This window comes from Lissotriton vulgaris, chromosome 2_1, assembly GCF_964263255.1.
Source record: "Lissotriton vulgaris chromosome 2_1, aLisVul1.2, whole genome shotgun sequence".
NCBI classification, from domain to species: Eukaryota; Metazoa; Chordata; class Amphibia; order Caudata; family Salamandridae; genus Lissotriton; species Lissotriton vulgaris.
The window spans coordinates 1,102,333,834-1,102,350,843 of record NC_141687.1 but is presented as its reverse complement, the minus strand read 5'-3'; the positions used below and the strand labels follow the sequence as shown (position 1 = coordinate 1,102,350,843).

Sequence of the window (17,010 nt, the reverse complement as noted above, 5' to 3'; positions counted from 1 at the left end):
CATGCTAATGGACTAAAATAAAGGTAGCAAATACTAACCCAGCAAATATAAAGCAAGCAAATGTGAGTGACAAACCACAAAGCCAATGGTAACCAATGAGAGGAATGTATACTACCTAAGCTTTCAGCATGTCCCCAAATAGGGAGGAGGGTTGGGGAAAGGTGCCTCTGTGCTGCTGCCTGCCCTGCTGCGGCCATGATTTATTTATCTCATCCTGGGCAGGAGGTCGCTGGCGCTGCAGTAATAAAGCAAACAACATGATGGTGTTTCACTGCAGATCAGTTAAAATAGCGGGTATTTGGCAAATTACTGGGAATGTTGTGATTCACAAAATGGCGAAAAGGTGGTGGTTTCTGGTTATTGTGGACTCCTGCAGGGACTGCAGAACATACGGGGTTGCACTTTCAGGGAACTGTCTACCATTTGCAGTTCCTTGCTGTTAACACCCCCCTCCTTCAGCGATCTATCCTGCTGAATAAATCCATTGGTAAGACAAGATTAAATCTGTTAGCTTTCTTCCTGTTGTATGCTAGTCACATACGCTGCCAGGGGCGGAAACTCTTATAAAACAAGTTATAACTCAAAGAACTCCCTTTCTTGACTTTATGTGAAGGGCTAAAACTAATACGCATGAGGAACGAACTGGCATGCAGGTGATGGGGGCGCAGGGGGGCACCTCTCCTTGTGAGAGAAAAAGGGGTTGTTAATTGCTGGATGATAAGCTGGATCACGTGATAGCGGCTTGAAGTCAAATCAAAGTCAGAAGGCTGAAAGAGCGCCTCTGCTGGTGTTGTTTCCCCTCTCTTCACTCGCGACGCTGCTGTGCTGCCACAGAAGCGAAGGCTGCAGCTGGGGTCTGCGGGGGCGCTGTCACTGGAGAGAGAGGGGTGAACAGAGAGTGGCAGAGGGAACGTCGTGAGGGAAGGGGGCAGGCAGGTTACTAGTGGAAAGGGGCAGTGTTACTGTTACCGAGGAGAGTGTGACAGGGGCCAGCGTGGAAAGGGGTGACAGGCGGGAAGGAGAGTGTGCCAAGGACTATTGGACAGAGAGCGCCGTAGTGGAGAAGAAAAAGAGTGATTGAGAAAGATAAACTGAGAAGGAAAAGGAGAGAGAGAGAGAAAGAGGGCAGAAGGTAGTGGGACTGTTACAAAGGCGAGAGAGAGAAAGAAAGAGAGAGAGAGCCCCTGGCAGAGGAGAAGGAGACAGAGGGTATCGGAAACAAATGAGGATGCATGGGACAGGTGGGGAGGAGAGAGTGTGAGAGTGAATACTGGAGAGATAGTCCAGCAGTGGAGGTGAGAAGTAACTGGTAGTGGTATGTAGTCACAGGGCTAAGAGAGTGTAACAGAATAGGAAGATTTCAGTGGAGTGACAGAGGAAGGAGGTGACAGGAAAAGAGGGGTGGGGAAAGGACGTCGTGAAAACACGGAAACAAAATCAGCTCACAGTCACAGCAACAGTAAACTGCAATTATAACATGAACCAGTCATTTTTATGGCAGTGTTTGGCATTCTAAATGAGATACCTATGGACGTTCACAGGATGAAGTGTCCCAAAGTGTAGACTGAACATATTCATAACAATAAAAGTAATCTCCGGGGTGATTAAATGTGTGCAAGGTTAATAAAAAGTAGGATGGCTGTGATTACAATGCCTTTGAATTCCTTGAAAGAGACAGAGTCCGAATACTTTAAAGATAAATTCAATCATCATCTGAAACCTTAGATGTAAAATGCAGAACAGAACGGAAAGCTTAAAGATGTTAATTGGTGTCTACATTGGCTGGGGGGAGGAGAAATGCGAGTCACGGCATGGCGGCCGTGAAAAGGAAGTGAATAATTAGGGGAGGAGAAATGCCAGAGACCGTCCGAGTGCACGCTGGGGGAAGCTTCAGATGCATGTGGGAGGGAGGCTGGTGGCTTGTGGACTCGCTTTTCACGTGCACTGCCCGAAATCCGATCTGCCCGATGGTTTAGCTCTGAGCTCTGGTTTACTCACTATACTGACGTCCTATTATTCCTTGCGGAATTAATAGGACGAGCCCTAAAAAAAGGTAAAGACCCAAGAGAGATTGGAGATTTTTCTTTTATCGCCGAGGCCTGGTCACTGCCTGTCCAAAACTTTACCTGCTTATCACTGGTACAGAAGGTAGATTTTCAAAGGGATTTATGATGCTTTCAACAGATTACTCATACTGTAAACTGTTTCCCATTACCTGCCTCACAGCGGCCATAAATCAACCATCTGTTTACATTTCTTAAAGGAATGACACTCGAGTAGCTGCCGTTTTTTTTTTTTTTACCAGAGCAACCTTTACCTACTATGTATTTGTAGCGAGGGCCCTCAATTCAGTTTCCATAGCTTCTTTGGGGTGGGAAACATCATTTTCAACGAAGGCTTTTCCACGCGTGACGTTTACTACGAGGCACTTACCTCGCAAACGTCTTTTCCACGCGTATGCCTTCAACGACAGTCTTTACCACGAATATACGTTCTGGCTAGGGGGGAGGCGTGGAATTCTTTCCAGTCGTTCAGCGTGGGATTGGGGGGGGGGGGGGGTTGGCGGGGGTTGGCTGGGAAGGGGATGGGGGGGCCTGGGGGGGTCTCCCCCCCAAAAATAAACAAAGGAGCGGGTTAATTACATTTAAAAAAAAAAACGCACTTCAGTAGCACTGAGGTAAAAGGAAAGTGCCTCCCCCAAAGACGTGCCGTTACGGCAGTCCTTTTTTAATTTTGGCAGACGTGTTTTCACGCTTGTTTCGATGGTGGATGGAAGGTACGGGCTGCTGGTGAAAGACAGGAAGGTGTCAGGAAAGAAAATAATCTTTAGCATTTGTGTTTGTGTTTAGGACGTAAAAATGCGTGGTATGATCCTTCGTTGCAAATTCCAGCGTGGTAAAGCCACTTGCGAACTAAAATTCGCGTGGTATTGCCATGCGTGGAACTTGTATTCGAGGTAAAATCATATATTCCTTTGGGGTCACGTGTTTACCTACCATCCACCAGCAGCTATGACGATAATAACTGCTTTCCTTTATGCGTCTTCTCAGTGGCCATGGACATTACCATGAGTTATCTAGAGGGGATACTTTTGACTACAAAGACCTTTGCAGACCTCTGCATATCTCCTGCAAACATAACATAAAAATCCTCTGGGTACCAAATTGCACCAAAATCAACCACTATCTTCAACTTACCTCTGCTGGGCGTTTTATTTCTACCAAAGCCAGGGACAGGTGAATGTCTATAATGATGCGGTGAAGAGTCCTGACCATGAGGCGTTGTCCTACGCAAGGATTCAGGGTCCCCATGCCCACTGGCACTGTGCAGCCGTGGGCTTTCATGGCAGCCTTTGGTCATTGTGCACAAAATCTCTGGCTCATTGTCAAAGCTGTCCCTGCCCCCGTCACTCGAACTCTCCTCCTCCATGCTTTCTGAATGGACGAGGGGCGGCTGGTGTACATACCGATGTGCTGGTGTAGGTGCCTGCTGCTGTAGACACTCGGCTCGGATTTGCAGCAGGTGCTGAGGGCTGGTGTGGTGGTGAGGATAGGAGTCAGCGTTCTGATAAGGCAACGACAAGCTCTGAAGTTCAGACAGGTTCTGGCCCATTGTCCCAGCATCCCCTTGGTTCATTTGCCTGACTAGTTCGTTAAACTCCTGCTGTTGCTGCTGGCGCTGCTTGATCAACTGTGCAAACTCCACTTGCGGCAATCGCACATCTGTGTGCCCAGTCAGAGAATGCCGTGGCGACAGGAGTCCCTGGAGCATGTGTGGCACTTGTTGCTGCTGCTGCTGTTGCTGCTGGTGACGCATATAGTCCCCAGGTGTTGGGGAGAGCAGGGCCTGCTGCAGTGCTGAGGTGGGATAATTCTGCTGGGCGCTCTGAGAAAAACTGGGGAATTGGTCCAGCTGTGGGACTTTCAGGACCTGTGTCTGGGAATACGGCACACCTGATGCAGGACTGTAGGTTGTGGTGGGGGCCCTTGGCTGCTCGGAATAGAGGTGGGGATGAATGTGAGCCTGCTCGTAGTTCGCAGGAGGAAACCTGCTCATATTTAAGCTGCAAAGAAGCAAAACAGATGTTATTTCAGTTATGATGCCAGCTCTCTCACGAACATACACACTCATACAGAGTACTAAGGCAGGGTTTCTTTGAGTGTGGCTAGCTACCTTCTGCATATATCAGATAAGATAAGTTAATAATCGTACACACCATCCTCAAAAATAAGAAACACAGACATTACCATTTAGAGAACAGCTACTTTGATCGCACTCTGCATGATACCCACTAACATAGGAGGATTTATGTCACAACTGATTAAAAAGGTTATTTACCTGCATTTATGGCTATCCAGCACTGGGAATCTTTCACAGATTCACAGGACAGAACTATTCCGAGCCTTAGGATAAGGAATATTTCAAGAATACTCGCAGTTACGGTGCAAGTCGGCATTTTTTAATTATGGTGAAAGTCCAAAAAGAAGAAAGCCAGCATCAGGAAATCAGGACGTCAAAACTTCATTTTGGAGAAAGGCCATAATGACAATATAGCTTTTCTACGAAAATAGAATAATTTAGTGGAAAAGGTATTGAGGATTGGATAGTGTCGGGGGGAAAAACCTTTGAAAAACTTTATACAATTCCTATTACAATAGAAATTGTAAGAATACGTAGTTAATTTAAATTAAAAAAGAGAGAAAATAGGTTGGAATGCAATGGTCTTGTTTTTTTCTATGTCTAACGCAAACCAGTAGCGAAGAAGAGGACAATGACCCAGGAAAAAAATAGAAGAGCGCGAGGTAAAGGTAAGAAGGATAAAGTGTATGGGAACTGAGCATAGGGGTGACTTGGATAGGGTGTGGAGTTGTTAGAAGGGCTTTTTCAAAGGCTCCGATACACTTGAGAACAAAATACTGCCTTAAATAGTGTTTAAAAAAAATAACTAAGAAGGGCTTTCACCAGGTTGGGCTTCATTAGCCCAGTGAAAGCCTTCCTTTCTGGCTAGAAATGTTTGTCCAAGGGGGGTTGGCAAAAAGATTTGTCAGATACAACGCAGTGTGCAAAAGAAGGAGCGCTGGGGGTTGCGTTACTCAAAGGAACTATACCCTGGATATAGTGTACAAGAAACACATGGGGATCAAATATTTGAGTGGCAGTCAACTTCTTCACACATCGTCATACACACACTCATACCATGCAAGGGAGGTGGTTACTGGGCTCATGGGATCATTGCGCTTCATTACATGACAATTCTATTGCATCCCCTACATTGTTACACCCCTACCAAGCAGAGTAAGTATAGTAAGTGAATGAATTTTAACAGTTAACATGGTTAGGTAGACAATGCAAAGGTAAAAATAATAATATTCAAACCATGTCCATATAGTGGATGGATATAATTGTAGGTTGCCATTATTAACCTTGATTAAGTGTCATACACCCTCACTCAATGATGAGTTCGAAATAATCTGTGGGTCTTGGTACAGTCTGCATTTGGCGCTGGTAATACTGGCACTCATCTCTGCACCCCTCTATGTATTGGTAACACACCGCACTCATTAACAACCTCACACTTCCCTGTGGCCTCTTCTACGTCAAAATAGTGACTGCCAACAACAGACCTCCCCATTGCAACTAATAATGAGCTCGCACTCACAAGAGACCTGCTATGTTCAGTAAAGGTAGCAATCACCTGTACACCTCCACAGTGAGGTCAGAAATGAACTTGCACTCACCTGTGACCGCACCATTCAGTAATAATGGCACTTACCTGGACCTCCACATTATAGCCAGTAATTAGGTCGGCACTCAAGGGTGTCCTTCTAAACACAGTAATATTGACACTCACCTGTGGGCCTCTGCACTGTCCGCACTCAGCTGTTTGGACAGCGGTTTGTGTGTATAGCTGGTCATTGTTGCCATCAGGTTGGCCCGATGCTGCATCTGGATCTGGTTGGCACACTGATTGACGGGCATGCCCCTCGTGTGGGCAGCCATGCCCTGAACTGGGGCCCCTTGCATCACATTGTTCCCCATTATGTCTGATGGTTCCTGCACCTGGATGGTGACCTGCGTGACTGGAGGCGTCTGCTTCTGGAGGCTCATGCGCGGCAATGGAGGAGGAGAGCTTGTGCCCGACTGCTGGAAGATGGCCGTGTGAGAGGGAATGGCCTGATACTGCGATGGAGAGGCTGCACCTGCAAAGGAATGCTCTTCTTTTAGACAAGCAGACTAGAAGCTTTCTGGACGATCCCTCGAGTGCAGACTACAAGAACATGAGCTACAAACCAGGCAGGGTGGGTAAAGAGGTGTGCTCTATTCTACTCTGCAGATTCATTTTGATTCATGCCAGCCGCTGCATGGGAGGATATTCATACCAGTGTGTATAACCCACAAAAACATTCGCGTGTACAGATGCAGAGGGAAGTTCCTTCTCACTGCTTCCACGTTTTGTGTCTCACTGCTGCTGTCTTAAACCCCCTCACTGTCTCTACATGCCTCCCAGTCACAACATACCCACGGTCTCCCTCTTACTGTTCAAGGGACAGGGAGAAAGAACAACCCTGCCTCTGTCAAATTTGTTATTAGCCTTGTTCGGTCTCTCACTGTCTTCCTCTCACTATTCATGTTTTTTCTCACCCCTGTCCTTCAGCCTTCCACTCCCAAGTGAGCAGCAGCTCACACGTTGGCTAGTGAAAGCCAGCGACAAAAGTGTCAGATGTAATAAGCTGCAGGCGGGCCAGCAGAGTAATTGAGGTTACAGCAAGAAGTCAAAGTTACATGATGCAGAGGAGAGGTGCCCTTGAACTGTTTGAACACCCCCGCCCCCCCTCCCTTCCACCCGCCAGCAGACTCATGGGCTATCTTGGTTGCCAGACTACAGTACGGGGATTATTTGGGGCTAGCACAATACTTCGATAAACAATAGAAGCCCGGGAGCTCGAACATCTTATCCATAACTAGGAGTTGCTACTTTCTTTGCCCTGTAGCTCTGATATCTCGGAGCCAATGTGCTGTGAAAAGTATCGACAGAAGACTCACACAGAGCAGAATAAGACGATGGCTAGTCCTGAGGAATGATACCACCAGTAAAAGAGCCACTACCAGGAGCAGAATTAAGTAATCCAGGATACATTCTGGTCTACATCTTGCCTGTCATTTATAGTGTCATGTGCTTTTCTGAATAGTCCCCCCTGTCAGGCTGGGGCTCTTCAGTAGAAAATACTGAACCCATAGACTTTCAGAAAAGGACCTATTTCTATTTAGATTCTACCTTGTGGGTTCCAAGCCCCATAATCTCCACTCAGATACTTCTTGCATGGCTCCCTTCCCCCAATAGTAGGGCCTATTATCCAGTATTATGGGTGTCTTTCATAGATTTACATGCCTGAATCATTCCCCGTCGTCGGGATGGGAGTCCCCGGTACATAAATAAGTAATCTCCTATAGACATATAGAGAATAGTAGGCCTAAAGGTCTCACCTTAGTAACATAATCATGTCCTTTTGTAAAAAGGACCAAACTCTAGAGAAGAGCCAATCAGTTGTCACCTCTCTCTAGAACCCTCCTGGCAGGAGCCTCAGTCCCTCAGATTTTCTACCGCACGTTGTGCTAAGGGAGTCTCCCCCTGAGTTCTACTCAGGTTTGTTTATGCACAGCTTTTTCTTCAGCAATTGGAATATTTTTCCAAAGTGAAAGCTATACACTATGGCTGACACTCCTAAGAAAGGTCTCTTTAGAGCCTGTGGCTCTTGTGGGAAGAAAAGACTTCACATCGATGACCAACATAAGGACTGCCTGTACTGCTTATATCCCGATCATTCAGCTAAGGACTGCAAGGTATGTCGAACCTTTTCTACCAAAACTCTCAAAGACCGAGAAGGACGCCTTTTAATCTGGCTTCAAAGGCTTAAAGATAGAGATAACTTGGATTCCTCTGAGGAAAGTGGAGGCTCTTCAGTCTCCTCAAAAACATCTCTGAAAAGGCCAAGGGTAGCTTTCCCTAGCCCCCTGGACGCTCCTCATAAGAAGATACCAAGAAAGTCTTCAGAGGCTATGTCAAAAACAGCTTCTGAGAAAGAGGTTCACATCTTCAGGAAGCCTGCGCCGTCGGCGACATCGTCGACATCTTCAGCATCCAAGAAAGCGGCGTCTCCTGCTTATGTGTCTACGTCGACAACGTCTTTATCTTTATCGACGACGATGACCCCATCGTCGACCGCGGGTAAGGCTTTATCGTCTACCATAGTTATTAAGAGATCATCGTTGACGCCCAAGATCCTGTCGACGATTGCCTCGCCGAACGACAGCGTCAACGACGCGATCACCGTCGACATCAGCACCATCGACGAAGGCCTCGTCGTCGAAAGCATCGTCGACGAAGGTGCCGTCGATGAAGGCGCCGTCGACGAAGACACCGTCGATGAAGACACTGTCGACGACAGCAACAATACCGTCGACGACGACCCTGTCCACTGCAGATTCACAGGCTATGACAACTGTCAACACTGCTCTGTCGACGAACACATCGTCGACGGGCCCGTCGACGCTGAGTGATTCTGGATTGCAAACAGCTTCTGTGAGTCTACAGATCACGAGAAAGACGCTGACGCCTGAGTTAACCTCTCCTAGCAGTGTGCAACTTTTCCCGCCAGCATGTCTCCTTCAAGATGAGGATTCTGATGACGGGGATATGTTTCAAGCAAATAGCCCCTCAGAACTGCATGTTAAATGCCAGAGCTCAGATGAGGAGGATGTTCAGGAAGAGGTAGTTCATCCACCACCTACACCTATGGTCTGTCTTCCATCATCTCTAGTTACAGATCTGCGATACCTCATCCAAGATTACAAGCAGAGGTTCCCAGAATCTCCAGCTCCTCCAACTTCCACAGCAGTTCCATTGCCAAGACCGCGGCCGCCGCCCTTATCTATTCAGAAAGAAAGGGTGCATTTGCCAAGTCCTCAGTCTTCTGATGAAGAAGAAGAGGAGGAACAACAAGAGGAAGGTGAATTGCAGGTGATCAATCTGTCCATGAGGAGTGGGAGGATTACTTTACACCTTCCCCAGCATCTCCAGTGCCCGCAACCTCGGATTCTCCGCCGGTTGACATCGGTGGTTTCCATAATGTGGTGGAAAGGGCCGCTAAGCGCTTCCAAATTAAGATGGATTCACAGGAGCAGGACTGCTTTCTGTACGATTTCAAGGAACCTCTCAAGAAGTCAACGAGGTCAATTCCTATTATTGATTATGTTTGGACACAGGGGGTTCAAGCTATGCAGAATCCCACCTCTGTTTCGCCAATGGTCCCTCGTTTGGACAAGAAATACAAAGCTCCAAATACGGCACCGGCCTGTCTGACAGGTCATCCTAAACCTGATTCAGTGGTGACACAGGCGGCGCAGAAAAATTCCAGAAATCCCTCATCGCCTTTATCGGCTTCGCCGGATAAAGAGGGAAGGCAGTTGGACAACATCGGAAAACAATTTTCCACAATGTCGGCAATGACTGTCAAAGTGGCAAATGCCCTAGCGCTTCTTGGCCGTTATAATAGACGATTGTGGGCGGATATAGCCCCATACCTGTAATGAATTGCCTGATGCATCCAAAGAGGGGGTAAAGTCAATACTTCTGGAGGGTCAAACATCAGCATCAGAAATTATAGACTGTGCAATGGACGTCGCTCTGACAGGATTCCGCCAACTAGCTGGAGCAGCGGTTTTCAGGCGCCAAGGATGGCTGAAAGCGACCTCATTCCATCCTGAGGTGCAGTCAAAGGTTCTAGATATGCCATATGATGGCCAACTACTATTTGGCTCCAAAATTAACGAGGCTCTACAAAATATTAAAAAGGACACTGACACTGCAAGGGCCCTGGGCACACTCCAAAATAAAAATCAGTCCTTTCGAGGAAACAGAGGAAGGGCTCAATATTCCTACAAAGGAGGTTTCCAATACAGGTCCTCTTACTCTTCCAACCAGAGTGGACCACAGTACCAGCAACACCAGCAGCAACAAGGTCAACAATCCTCGTATGGAAAGTCGTCCTTTCGGGGTAAAGGACAAAAGAGAAATAACGGACTAAGACAATGACTTGTTTATTCAGCCCGTCTGGACCTCAGCTGACTTATTAAATATTGGAGGAAAACTTACCCACTTTCTACAAAATTGGAGGATAATTACTACGGACCGTTGGGTCCTTCAATTAATACAATTCGGCCATTCCATGGAATTCATAAACACTCCTCCACAAACTCCACCTCGCCCAATGCATCACAAGAACATACGGCTGCTTCTACGAGAAATCTCGGTCATGCTCCAGAAGGGAGCAATAGAGAGGGTACCACCATCACAGAGGGGAAAAGGATTTTATTCCAGATTCTTTCTGATTAAGAAGAAAGAAAGAAAATGGAGGCCGATCCTAGACCTCAGGGCCCAACAAATTCCTGAAGTAGCAGTTGTTTCGCATGGTAACGATACAAGAAGTCTTACATCTTTTGGAGGAGGGAGATTTCATGGCGTCTCTGGACTTTCAGGACCATATACCAATTCACAAAAATCACAAAAAGTACTTGTGATTTGCAGCAGCGGGCAAGCATTTCCAGTTCCTTGTCCTGCCCTTTGGACTCAAGTCTGCACCCCGCATCTTCACGAAATGTCTATCCAAAGTGGCGGCATACCTCAGACAGCACCGTCATCAAGTCTTCCCATATATGGACGACTGGCTAATCAAGGCACCATCCTTCGAAGACGCGTCCAGGTCTTCCAACGCCTGTCTAAGTCTCTTCAATCACCTGGGTCTCACGCTCAACCAGGAGAAATCAACTCTGCGACCTTCTCAAACCATCAACTTTCTAGGCGCAACCCTGGATACATGTTCTGCAAGAGCGTTCCCATCGCAGGAGAGGAAAACTAAACTCCTAGCACTGGCATCTGGAGTGGCCTCGAAAAAAGTGTTGACGGTCCGACTCTTCAAGGCCCTTTTGGGGATGATGTCATTGTGCATACTTTTGATCCCTCATTGCAGTCTACGGATGCCCCCTCTGCAGGAGGCACTTTCCAGGCAGTGGGTCCAATGCACAGGGTCATTCGACGACCGCATAAAGGTGACTGTTCAGATGGTCAAAGCTTTGCAATGGTGGATGTCATCACGAAACCTGTCTCAAGGATTGACATTCCTGCTTCCAGCTGCTCCCCATGTCAATACAACGGACTCCTCCTTAGAAGGTTGGGGAGTCTTTCTGCAGGAGCTGCAGATAAGCGGAAAATGGTCAGCTGCAGAGAAAAAACTTCCTATCAATCTGCTCGAGCTGAGAGCGGTCTTCCTGGCCCTGCAGTCTTTCCTACCAAGGATCAAAAACTCCCTAGTACTCGTCAGGACAGACAACACTACGACGATGCACAATCTCAACAAACAGGGAGGGACGCGCTCGCTGACACTCTCTTGCGAGTCGCAAAAAATCTGGAACTGGATTATAATGAACAAAGTAGCCCTACGGGTGGAATATGTCCCAGGCACGGACAATGTACTCGCTGACTCGTTGAACAGGCAGAAGACATCATCACACGAGTGGGGGCAGGATCAGAAGATCCTCAATCAAATCTTCTCCAGATGGGGCACGCCACGGATCGATCTCTTTGTGACGAGGATGAACGCCAAATGCCCACACTTCGCAAGTTGGCATCCCCAGTCAGGGTCTCTAGGGAATGCATTTTCCATCGCATGGCGCAATGTCTTTGCGTACGCTTTTCCGCCATTCCCGATGCTTCCCAGAGTCCTCAGGAAGATGAAGGTGGAGTCTTGTACTCTAATTCTAATAGCCCCAACTTGGCTGAGGCAGCATTGGTTCACAGAACTCCACCGTCTGTCCCTGAGACCGTCAATCCGTCTGAAGCAGTGTCCGTCTCTGCTCACAATGAACGACAGGCAAGTTCAACATCCGGATCTGAAATCTCTCAGGTTAGCCGCCTAGCTCCTGAGTTCCGAAATTTGAATATTCCACAAGACTGTAGAGACATTCTTGCCAGAGCACGAGCGGATAGCACTACCAAAACGTACTCCTGAAATGGAAGCGGTTTTGTGTTTGGTGTGCAGATCAAGGGATACACCTTTTCTCTTCCTCACCGGTACAGGTTTTACCTTACCTGTTACATCTGGCAAAGTCAGGCCTAGCCCACCGCTCCATTAAAGTCCACTTGACGGTGAGATCCAGTTATAAGAGAACTTCAACGGGTCCATCCCTCTGGTCAAACAGGTTGATCAAACAATTTCTGAAGGGATTATACAGGTCTTTCCCGCCAGTAAGGATGTTACCACCTACCTGGCATCTGAATGTAGTCCTTAATCAGCTCATGAAGCATCCATTTGAGCCAGTGCACAGAGCTGACCTAAAATGCATCTCTTGGAAAACAGCGCTCCTACTGGCGCTCACCTCTGCAAGAAGGGTGAGTGATCTGCAGGCGTTTTCAATTCAGGATTGTTTTCTACAGTTTAAAAGCGACAGGGTGATCCTGAGGACCAATCCGAGGTTTATTCTGAAGGTTCAGTCGGATTTCCACCTTAATTAGCCTGTGGTTTTGCATTCCTTCTTCCCAAATCCTAGCACAGCAACTGAAAGATCATTACATTCCTTAGATCTCAAGAAATGCTTGAAATTTTACATCGACAAAACAAAAGCATTCAGGAAGTCAAGCCAGCTGTTTGTGGCTTACAGCAGACCTAGGAAGGGTCTCCCACTTACTAAGCAGAGCATCTCACGATGGATTTCTGCGGCCATCTCTTTCTGTGATGAACAAGCAGGACAGCCACTACGCTCTAAAGTGTGAAACCACTCCACGAGAGCTATGTTCACTTCTATGGCACTCTTTGCAGGGGTGCCAGTCACTGACATTTGCAGAGCGGCAACATGGAAGTCGCCGCATACCTTCACTAGGCATTACTGCCTGGACACGGAGCTGATGAAAGATGCAGCGGTGGGACAAGCAGTATTACGCCATCTATTTCACTGAGGTGAGCCTTCTTTCATCCCTCCATCCTTCTCTGGTATGCACATTTCTTTGCTAATACTTGTTATCGGTGTCTATTGGCTGCTACTAGTCGCATGATATGTTATTATCTAATGACTTGTATATACACTGTACCATCAGAAATGTGCACTCTACATTGCTTGCTACTCTGATTCAGGCATGTGAATCTACGAAAGACACCCATAATACTGGATAAGAAATGCGTTACTTACCTGTAACTGCAGTTATCCAGTATTGGTGTCTTTCATAGATTCACATGCAACCCTCCGCCTCCCCTGGAAGGACTCACCTAATTCTCTCAGTAACACGCCTACTTAGCTTAGTGCGTACGAAAATCTGAGGGACTGAGGCTCCTGCCAGGAGGGTTCTAGAGGGAGGTGACAGCGGATTTGCTCTTCTCTAGAGTTTGGTCCTTTTTACAAAAGGACATGGATATGTTACTAAGGTGAGGCCTTTAGGCCTACTATTCTCTATATGTCTATAGGACATTACTTATGTATGTACCGGGGACTCCCATCCCGACGACGGGAAATGATTCAGGCATTTGAATCTATGAAAGACACCAATACTGAATAACTGCAGTTACAGGTAAGTAACGCATTTCTTCATAATCCCATATCTGACCCAGGAAATGTTCTGATGGCGATTAGTTCACTGGTCTCTGACCTTATACAATCTCCTCTTATTTTTGTTGTATTTAACTGTATATTTCTCTTTCTTCCTATTCTCTCTTTCTCCTGTCTCCCTCCATCCCAATAATGTATCCACTTTTTTCCCCTCATTTGTTCACCCCCCCAGTTGCATCACTATGCTATTGTGTGTTTTTTTCTTCATAGTGCCTGGTAAAGTGACATATAACCTGTTGCACAATTATACTTATATATGTCACTCTCTGTGAAACACAAAAACACACTACTTAGGGGAGGGTCTAAGGGCTGTTTTATGACTCTACACTGGATACATGCCCCACTCGTACAGTTACAACAACAGAAGGTATCCAGGAGTCCCGACTCAGTGTTTTAACTCGAGACTTACCACTATGTGACTTAGACTGTGTGTTTATATTCAAGTGTAAACCAACATTCAGTATGCAACTTGGGCAGGAATTTTTCCCATCAGTTGCCGCTCTATACCACCATTATCACATCATTTGGGTCCTCCATACCCAGGAGTTTGTACACAGAACCGGTCACACTATGAATGGTGTGAGGACTATGTGAGTGAGGAGACCGATGTCATATGTGTTTGTTAGGTGGTGTCTTGAAAGTGATGTCGACAAGGTTTACACCTGAGGGAAGCAGTGCAGTGAGGAAAAAGTGAAGGTGAGTAAAATTAGGTGGACCTGAGTAGAAAAAGTGGTTTATTGGCTTCTCTCAGACCCCTAAGACTAAAAACAGGTGAAAAAAGTAGATTTAACAAAATATCTACAGGCAAGTGGTCAACATGTTTCTGCATTTACCAGGAGTGTTTCCTATGCATTCTTCAGGACCAAGATATTGCTACTGCTTGCTTACATAAGTGAGAATAAAATTAAAAAGGGAGGAGGCAGTGGAAACTGACATTGACTTACTCTTCAAAACCAAAAAACCAAGATCTTATGTAAACTTACCCAACAAAGAGAAACTAGCTCTGCAGGCTCTTACCACCAATGAATCGATTATAATCAAGCCTGCAGACAAGGGCGGAGGAATCGTCATCTTAGACAGAGACACCTACAGACAAGAATGCCTGAGACAGTTACAGGACCACAGATCTTATCGACCTCTGAAAGACGATCCAACAGAGAGATTAAAAAACAAAATCAACCATCTGGTCGAAGAGGCCACATCACAAGGATGGATAACTCCTCAAGAGGGACAATTTCTGTGCACTTCCCATCCAACAATCCCCTATTTCTACTGCCTACCAAAGGTGCACAAACCACAGAGACCACCCCCGGGGAGACCAATCATCTCTGGTATCGGGTCTATTCTGGAGCCACTCTCAATATTTGTTGATTTTTTCCTCAATCCTATCGTTAAAGAAATGCCAACTTACCTTAAGGATACAAAAGACGTGCTGCGACTCCTTCCGACTGTAGACTTTGATCCCACTATGGACCTACTAGTATCCTTTGATGTAGAGTCCCTATATACATCTATCCCACAAACAGAGACTTTGGAAGTGGTGGGCAACATCCTCCAAGAAAGGGACCTACAAACAATCACTCCGGTCTCTTTCATCATGGAATTGGCGGAGCTGGCAATGAAGGAAAACTACTTCAGATTTGAGGATACCATCTACCTCCAGACGTCTGGCACCAGCATGGGCAGCGTTTTCGCGCCGAGCTTGGCGAATTTATACGTCCATGCACTGGAACAAACCAAAATCTTACATCAAGACAACCCTCACTATGTATCGCTCCGACTTTGGAAGCGATACATAGACGATATCCTTGTTATATGGAGGGGCTCAGAGACCAGCCTTCAGGAGTTTCACAGCTGGTTGAACAATTGTAATGAGTTTCTGAAATTCACCTTGGAATGCAGCAAGAAAGAATTGCCCTTCCTAGACCTTCTCATAGTGGTCACAGAAGATGGGCTCAACACGGAACTATATAGGAAACCAATGGCACGCAACGCACTGCTCAATTTTGAAAGTTGCCATCCGAGAGCACTAAGAGAAAACTTGCCGTTTGGGCAATTTCTTAGATTAAAAAGGAACTGCTCAACCAAGGAATCGTTTGAAAAACACTCAGGGACACTCTCCAAATTTTTGCGAGAAAAGAAATATCCGGCAAAGATTATTCGTCAGTCCAAGAAAAGGGCCTCTAACAATAATAGAGAAGCCCTTCTGGAGGTCGCCATTCAAAAAGAAAAGACTCAGAGAATGACTTTTGTTAATACTTTCCATACAAGATCAAATGAAGTTCGAAAGATTATAACAAAACATTGGTCTATTCTAAACACCAGCGGAGATACCTTACCGCCGCCCCTTTTTGCCTTCAAAAGAGGACCAAACATAAGAGACCACTTGGTCCATACTAGACCGAGAAATAAGACACCAAGACAGATCGGTACCTTATGGGACATGCCACCTGTACAAGGACACCACCCCTGTGGCAACTGCTCGGCATGCCCTCAAACCACGAGATCCACCAGTGTTGACATCGGAACCATGCGCCTATGGCAACAGCGCAAGTTCACCAATTGTAACAGCGAAAATACGATCTATATGATCACGTGCCCATGCTCAAAGAGGTACGTTGGCATGACAACCCGCAAAACCAAAATAAGAATTGGTGAACACAAAAGCACAGTCCGCTGTCGAAAACAAGCGACTCGCTTAACAGCACACTTCTTGGAAAAAGGACATGGGCCGAGCGAATTCCAATGGACTATTTTAGAACAGCCCACGATACCTGATCACTGTCCAGATGTCGGTAAATTCCTGTTCAGAATCGAGCAAAAATGGGTGTACAAATTGAATAGTGACAAGGATGGTCTCAACGAACCTATACCATGGATGTCATTATAACACTACATAGTCTTCCTCAAAAAACCAATACCACTGTTTACCGTCTATCGAGGAACTACAATTCCCATCATACATCACACTCGCCCGATAATCTCCACTGATATACCCGCCCATTTCCCTTGTTCGGTGCCTCCCCAGAAGAGCCCAGAGGGACGTTTGGAGACACTGACGGAGAGGTGAGTGCGTGTGGTAGTCCTTCTCGAGCAGCAATACGGGCAGCGTACATTGTAATATCCCGCTACGGCCCCTATTGTTACAGGTAAAATCCTTTATCTCGGTCTGATACCGAGTATACTTTTAACAAACCTAGTTTTTTCTTGCTTTGTCCTATTGAATCGGTTGAGTGTCCCTGTTATTGTTCTTTTGCTAACAGAGTGGTGCTCCTATTTTACCTGAGCTCCTGCCAGGTGAGGTGAGGCGCCTTCCCCACAAGCATTGGGTGAGTGTTACCATGTTCGTGCTAAATG

At 46.5% G+C, this 17,010-nt stretch overlaps 1 protein-coding gene across 2 annotated transcripts in view; it reads right to left on the bottom strand.

Moving 5' to 3' along the window:
* The window catches only part of SIK3 (SIK family kinase 3), a 467,469-nt gene that overhangs the window by 100,063 nt on the left and 350,396 nt on the right, over positions 1-17,010 (bottom strand). For both annotated transcript variants that reach the window (XM_086956798.1, XM_086956799.1), the window contains exons 17-18: positions 5,852-6,200; positions 3,198-4,063 (exon numbers count right to left, since the gene is read on the bottom strand). In XM_086956798.1, coding sequence (XP_086812924.1) covers positions 3,198-4,063; positions 5,852-6,200 — 1,215 coding nt within the window. The remainder of the gene's footprint in view (positions 1-3,197; positions 4,064-5,851; positions 6,201-17,010) is intronic.